General features: G+C 47.0%; 1 protein-coding gene across 2 annotated transcripts in view; it reads left to right on the forward strand.

Annotated features, from left to right (window-relative positions):
- The window catches only part of LOC119393608 (ras-related protein Rab-27A), a 111,459-nt gene extending 104,235 nt beyond the window's left edge, over nt 1-7,224 (forward strand). For both annotated transcript variants that reach the window (XM_037660718.2, XM_037660719.2), the window contains exons 4-5: nt 266-646; nt 3,093-7,224. In XM_037660718.2, coding sequence (XP_037516646.1) covers nt 266-632 — 367 coding nt within the window. In that variant the 3' untranslated portion in view covers nt 633-646; nt 3,093-7,224. The remainder of the gene's footprint in view (nt 1-265; nt 647-3,092) is intronic.
- Nucleotides 7,225-7,654: the final 430 nt, after the last annotated feature.

Raw genomic sequence — 7,654 nt, forward strand, 5'->3', positions numbered from 1 at the left:
GGAATGTTTTTGGGATGAAGCTCGCGCAATGTCTTCGTGTTTTGTTTTTTTTTTTTTTCGATTCGCGCTGTTGCATCTTTCAAAACATTGAATGTCGCTGAATAAGCACTGCTGCAGTTGCTTTACACTTCAGGCTTGGAAAAATAATGTCGGTCACTCGACATCAACATAAAAGAAAAAAAAACACAGTTTTCTCAGAATTTTTGCAGGACTAATCTGCCATATAATCTGCATATTTGTGTGTGCATGTTTCACATGTCGACAGCATCCGTTCGTGGCTCGAGCAGCTGCGCACGCACGCGTACTGCGAGAACCCGGACGTGGTGCTGTGCGGAAACAAGGCGGACTTGGAAGAAGGGCGCGCCGTGACCGAGGAGCGAGCGAGGGCCGAGGCCGCCAAGCACGGCTTCCCGTACTTCGAGACGAGCGCCGCCACGGGACACAACGTGGGGCGCGCCGTGGACGCGCTGCTGGAGCTGGTGATGCGACGCATCCAGCAGACCGTGGACCGCGGTGGCCAGGCGCTGCCGCACCACGCGGGTCCGCGCTCTCCGCTCAGCGACGGAGACCCGCTGCGCAGGGCCCCCGGAGAGGACCCGCTGCCGCCCACCCACAACGGCTGCACCTGCTAGTGTTAGGCTGCACGGTCAGTGTCGATGCCACGCTGAGCCGCTATGCAATCTTGGTCAATAGCAAAAGGGAACGACGTTGGGCTAGTCGGCGTTACATGGTCTGAAGTTCAACTGGTCAATAGGTTTAAAGCCATTGCTCCGCGAACGACTGCACTCTAAAAAAAAAAGAAGAAGAGTAATTTGACTCTCTTTTTTTGTGAGCCCTGAATTGTCAGGTATATGACTCTCTTTAAAGAGCTGAAAAATCCTTGCAACACGGGGTGTCGCTGGAGCCCACGTTTCGACAAGCGGACTTGTTTTCAAGGCTGAAGAAAACAAGTCCGCTTGTCTTCTCTCTCTTTCAAGGGACACGTGAACTATCTTTGGAGGTCTAGTCGGAGGGTCGTGGGACCTCAAATGTCTTTTTAAAGAGAGTCATATAAGTGGAAAGTCAGGACTCACCTAAAAGAGTAACACATACTCATTTTATTGCGATAGCAATTATATGGACAGTCTCGGCTGATTTTTGCCGTCGCCGTCGCCATGCTGCGTATATGTATAAGTATGTATATATACATAAATGTGCCGAAGAAAAATAATTCCGAAAAAAGCATCCGAAGCGCGGAATCGAACTAGCGACTTCTCGATCCTCAGAGCGCGGCTCTAACCACTATGCCACATAGCGCAGATCGTCCAGGTGGCTAACGGCGAGCGTTATATACACACCCTTTACCGCAGTTCTCAGAGACGGCAAGCGCTTATAAGCGTTTCTTCATTACCAGCGAGATGGCGCTAGGAGCGCAACGGGCGCACTTAAAGGCGTCGGCCAGCTCGCCTCGCTCCTGCGAACGCCGTTTCTCTTCGCCCACAAGGACGTGGTCGCATTCGTGCGCTATCCGATAAAAGGGGCGGGCGGGGTGTCTGTCATGTGCTTTCCCCGCGATGTCCGCGCTGAAGTCACAGAGCGCACGAAGGTTACTTCGCTCGCTGCAGCGGCCGCGTTTGCAAAAGGAGCGCACTGTTCAAACAGAAATAACAACTGTGACAGTTAGTTCGCGCTCGTTCTGTGTGTACCTGTTCGTTCGTTTTGTGCGTCCTGCTTTATGTTTGAGCAGTGCGCTTCAAGTGTCGAGCTGTGACGCATCATAGTTCGCGCTCGGCCTGTGCATATTCTTTTCGTGCATCCCTTGCGCTTGAGCGACGCGCTAGAAATTTCGAGCTGGTTTCCGTTCTTCGCGTTACATTCCAATTTGCTGATATCGCATTCATTAATAATAATATCTGGGTTTTAACGTCCCAAAACCACGATATGATTATGAGAGACGCCGTAGTGGAGGGCTCCGGAAATTTCGACCACCTGGAGTTCTTTAACGTGCACCTAAATCTAAGTACACGGGCCTCAAACATTTTCGCCTCCATCGAAAATGCAGCCACCGCGGTCGGGATTCGATCCCGCGACCTTCGGGTCAGCAGTCGAGCGCCATAACCACTAGACCACCGTGGCGGGGCTATCGCATTCATTGCTTCGCCGTTGCGGCGAAACTGTGACTTCTTTTTAAATCTCAGAATGTGGACCTGTGGCCAGTCACTGTTACAGTATTTATTTATTTATTTATTTATTTATTTATTTATTTATTTATTTATTTATTTATTTATTTATTTATTTATTTGAATATATCTTACATGGCCACATGGGCATTGAGTAAGGGGGGCTTGACAGAAATTGTATAAATCAAAGGTAGCGAATTTACATGAAATGAGCACAAGATATATTATAAACTTTTGCATCGTGCATCGATCCTGGGATCGAATTCACAAAAATATCTGTTCGGAAGCTTTCTTTTCCATTGCCCAGCCGGCTTCACTAAAGACCAGACTCAGGATTAGTTGATACTTTGAATCTTACGAATAATACCCTGCATAAGATGTACTGCTGTGCCTACGGGCCCTGTTGTTCACAGAACTTGCCTTATCTTGGTGGCCATGCACGATTGATCGTCGCCTCTCTATTACGCCGATCGCTATCATGAGCGGCCTGCTATACTGCCTCTAAGGTAGGCAACCTTTACCATGAAGCTGTCTTAGTCTGTCCCTGTGCCGTCGTCGTCGTAGTAGCGGTAGTAGCAGTAGGCGTCACGCAGGTCACGTGACCAGAGGAGGGGGTGAATAAAGAAATAAATAAAAGGAAATTATGATGACGCTGATGCCCAAAATGAGACTAAGAATTAGACTACCCTCACATACGCTTGCGCAGTTTCGCTGTCCGATAGTTTTCAAGACGTGCAACTGGCTGAGTTTTTTTGTTCTTTCGGTGTTTTTGAAAGAAAGTGTATTTTTGCCTCGCAGTACATGCCTGCCTACAGTCAGGTTATATCTGGATTACACTGTGGTCACGCTGTTATCGTTACAATGAATGTCGCTTCATTAATCCTCCTCCGTGACCCCACCCAGTAATTTCATCGTCACTCCTTTCTCTCACAGGGACGATGCCCAGAGACAAGAGGCCATCCCCTCCTCCTGCCGCCATGCCCCAAAACCCTTCTGGCGTCCAGCAGCCTCGGGACCACCCGAACCCCACCAGGAGGAGGCACCTTCCTCACCCCACCCCTGCAGCGCATCTCTCTCTAGCTCGTGCATTTTATGTCCGGCGAAATCCCGACAGACTGTCTCAGTTCGCCCGTGTGGTTGGCTGTGTGCCGCGCAGCGTTATGGTTTACACTGACCACTTGCGGTCGGTCTTTCTGGACCAAGCTCTAGCGATGTTTTTATTTGTTACGAGAAAGCCGTGGTCTTCTAGTCTCCCTTTATTTTTAAACATTAATTTTTTTTCCTAGTCGCCCTTCTTTGCCGATCGTTTATACCTGCTCTGTGACACTTTTTCTTTCTTTTCTTTTTTCCTTAAGCTGGTCGGAATAACTGCACTAGAGGCGTCTGACATTAGGGCTGGCGTCCTCTCAAATTTGTTTTCGACAGCGATCTAAACACATTCGCGCGCCTTCGCAAAAGCAAAACAAGATGCTGCGCTGGTTATTTCCACCCCGTGAAATCGCGACGCGAGGTGCTTAGATAAGAGAATACGGTATTGTTTTTTGACTGCCTCGCAGTCAAAAGCTCTGACACCGACAGCCCCCTAAATGTGATGCGTCACTCCCTGCAGTTATCCGTGTCGCTTGTGGTCGGCTGTTGATCCATGCACGTGTTTCGTATATGTATTGTTTGTTGGTAAGCATGCACGCTACCTGGATATGTTTCTGCAGTTCTTTATGTTAAGGGGTCATTCATAATGTCATTGCCCGCTGGTTTGCCGGAGACGACGCAGGGTTTGCAGATTTGTAATGCCTTGCTGAACGCGCTAATTAAAAACTATATGAAAGACGCGTTTGGTGCCGCCATCTTGGGCTTGCACCTGTAACAGCTACATGAACGATAGCGCAGTAGACCCATACGCACTAAAACGGCTATACAAATGCAGTCGGCATTTCGTGACCTCGTTAATTTGACGTCACGACCTGAAAAATTGAGAAATCATTCCTGTGAAAGCCGAAGATGGCGGTGCCCGCGAATAAGAAAAAATAACGAAATTCGCTATACAGGTGCGAGGAACACGAGCGTAAGTGCACATGAATGTTAACCGCGTTACGAAACAAATGATCTGTAATTGAAACATTCGGCGCGTCATGGGTATGGTGCTTGGACGGATTTGCCAACTGCAGATGATAAAAACTGCAACAATGTGTTGCAGCAGCGTCTGAATTCCGACCTCCAAAGCGCCACCCGTTTTGGACTTTAATTACCCGCCCTTTTTAAACCGTCTTAACAGTTGTTCCGACTGACCACCGTTCACCAATCGCGACGTCTCCCGAAGCCTACAAGGCGGCATTTGCTCGAAGAGGCCGGACACATTAACTTTCGGAACGCAATTACGGTTGGAATGCGCTTTCTCTACTACACATGAATCATAAGTGTGTCGATACTTGTTCCGGAAGGCTATTCTTTCAAAAAGGTTCGCTTTCAGCGACCTGTATCGTCATGTAATGTTCGAATGCACACGTTATTAATGCACTTGATCCTTTATTTTTTATTTCTTTATTTGCCGTCGTACCTGCCGCCAACAGGATTTGGAAAGGGCGCTGATCCGTTGCACGATCGTTCAAAGTCACAGCTTAGGATCTGTTTCAGATTCTGTATTCGCTTTAAAACAGATAAGTCAACAGAGCATAAAAGGATCTGATGAAGGACAAATAGCAGGTGATATATACGACATACGCACAGTGCCAACGCCGGTGGTTATACATAAACAGTGACGCAGTAACACGCCACCGACACACATTCAGAAGGACGCCTCAACATATGACCGTGCAAAGGATAGGTGATATTGTTTATATGATTATTATTAGCCCGCACAAATACTGATAATCCACCGTGCTAAACAAGATAAAGGAAAAAGGGCCAATTCTAGTCACTTTAGCCAGCTGCTGAGATATTTTGTTAAGCGATTATACCTCAAGCCCCGAAGAGTGGCAAGTTTTATAAGTGAATCTATTATATACAGTGTTACAGCCGCGATCGTGGCATAAAGTGCTGTGAGACCAAAATGTGGTTACAGTTAGGATCGCAGTTATTACCGTTAGTTCACAGGTTCAATGGTGAGTCGTACGATTATTATTATTATTATTATTATTACCGCCTCGCATTCATCATGTGGCAGTTTCGGTTGAGTTTGAAACAATATCGTTCTACAGACGACATGGTTATAGAGGAAATACCAACAGGCAATTGCCTTGAGCTATCGCGAGCAAATGGAAAATAATTTTCTTGCGAAAGAACACTGTTCCTAATCATTAAATCGAAACACTTCCTATATGCTTGTGAATCGCCTAGTCCTATAACTGTGTTCCACGCCTTGCACCTCTGTGCCTACTCACCTAGCATTTGTTTTTGTGATTCCTGTTTGCCGCACTCGTCTCCAAAAAGAAAAAAAAAAAACCTTGCGTTGAAAAACGCGTACTTGCGCCTCGGCCGGGCATATTGCTGCTTATGTCATCATACCAATGAAGTCTTGGACGTCTGTCGCATTTCGATGAGGGCTAAATGCAAGAAAACACCCCTGTACTTGTAAATTTAGGTGCACGTTAAGGAATCCCGGGTGGTCAAAATTAAACAGGAGTACTCCACGACGGCGTGCGTCGTAATCATATCGCTGGTTTTCGCGCACGAAACCCCAGAAGTCTTCGTTTTGAAGTCTTCTAATAACACTGGAGAGTACATAAGCTCGGCTTTGTATGGATAGCCTTCACGTGACGTCATGAATTCAGCTTCTTAACGTACAGGTACTACAGCATGGTGGCTACAGTGATGGTTAACGCAGTACGTTCACTGCTGCGGACAACCTTATTCGATGTCATAAAGACGCGTCAGGAACCTTATTGGCCTCTTTGTCAGAATGACAGAACCGCTAGCGATGGTCTGATAACGCTCACGTGACGTAGCGAGCATAGCTTCCCGCCGTGCTGGTACTACAACATGGCGGATTCAGTTACATACGTGCGAGGTATCTTAACACGAAAATCTCCAAGATAAAGGAAACGAGTAATGTATAGAGCGCATGACTACGCTATCTCCTAACCCTGTCCGTGAGATGAACACTGGCGCTTTGCATTTCGTGTTATATATTTGTCATTAAATCAACGAATGCAATGTATTGGTACTACGGTAACAACCGAGAGGTGTTAAATTACCTATCACATACCAGACGACCTTCGAATCTAGGATATGCGAGTTCAGTGTCATTTAGGTCGCCCTCACTGCACTGCTCGTGAACGTGAATGCGCAAATTCTTCTATTCAGACTTCGGTGAATCGGAACACTGATACGCACGCGCTATTTGCGACACGCCCATCGGAGTATAAACGATGCCTCCGAGTCCCGCTGTGACCAGCAATCGAGGCTTGATAAAAGACCGAGCTTAGCGCACGTGACTGCAATATGCCCCGCCGTGCCGTACTGCAGCACGTGTATTCACGGACACCGACACCGCTGTTTCTATATATATATATATATATATATATATATATATATATATATATATATATATATATATATATATATATATATATATATATATATATATACAGTTTCTCTTTACAATCCTCACTGCGCTCGCTCGCATCCACAGCTCTACATCTTTCCCGAGTTAAGAAAAAAAAAAGCAGCAACCCGTGCCTCAAGTCGTTCCGACAGTGTGACGCCTGTACGTGCAGCCGGTGGTGTGACGTCATGCGCATGTAAACGCGGTCTCCTATGTCTGCCCGCGTGATTAAACAAAAAGAGAGAAAAAAGTTGAACTGCGCAGATCGTCGTCATCGTTGGTGTGTTTGTGTGTGTACATGACCGAAGTGCACGGAAAGTCGCGTGACGTTCGTGCGCGCGCCTGTCGCTGAACCAATCACAGCTTCCTTTCCTTCGGCGCTGCGGACGCCAAGCAACTCGAACCGCTCGCTAAATGACGCCACAGTTATAACCGTGTGACGTGCCCGAAGAGGCTGTAAGCGACACGTCGAAGAAGACTTTCTGTTATACTTGTTGAGTGTGAAATAAAATTGAATTGCAAAAAGATGAAGGCATTGCGGCTGTGTGAAGCATCAGCGCAGTCCACGTCTCTTTCTGAAGTGCAAAAGCGATCATGTTCGCTACTGGAAGTGGTAGTGTAAGCTTACCCGTTAAAGGCAACCGACGACCTAGGTACCTTAAATTGTAGTATATGTACCAGAGGCACGAGCTTCGCAGTTTTCATCTTTTTCCACTGATGCTCAAGAGAGAAGAAATATAGAGAAGGAAAGGCAGAGGTTAACCAGTTTAGGAAAACCGGTTTGCTCCCTACACATAGGAACGGGGTGGGAGAGATTTAAAGACGGAGATGAAAGAGAGAGATAAAGATAGCACATGACACAGCACACACACAGTCAGTCACAGTCGGTCACTCTTGCGTGGTACGCGACATTTCTGTCGCAGTCGCTTGTCCAAGTTCGTCTCTCTTAAAAACC

This window comes from Rhipicephalus sanguineus, chromosome 5 (genome assembly GCF_013339695.2).
Source record: "Rhipicephalus sanguineus isolate Rsan-2018 chromosome 5, BIME_Rsan_1.4, whole genome shotgun sequence".
NCBI classification, from domain to species: Eukaryota; Metazoa; Arthropoda; class Arachnida; order Ixodida; family Ixodidae; genus Rhipicephalus; species Rhipicephalus sanguineus.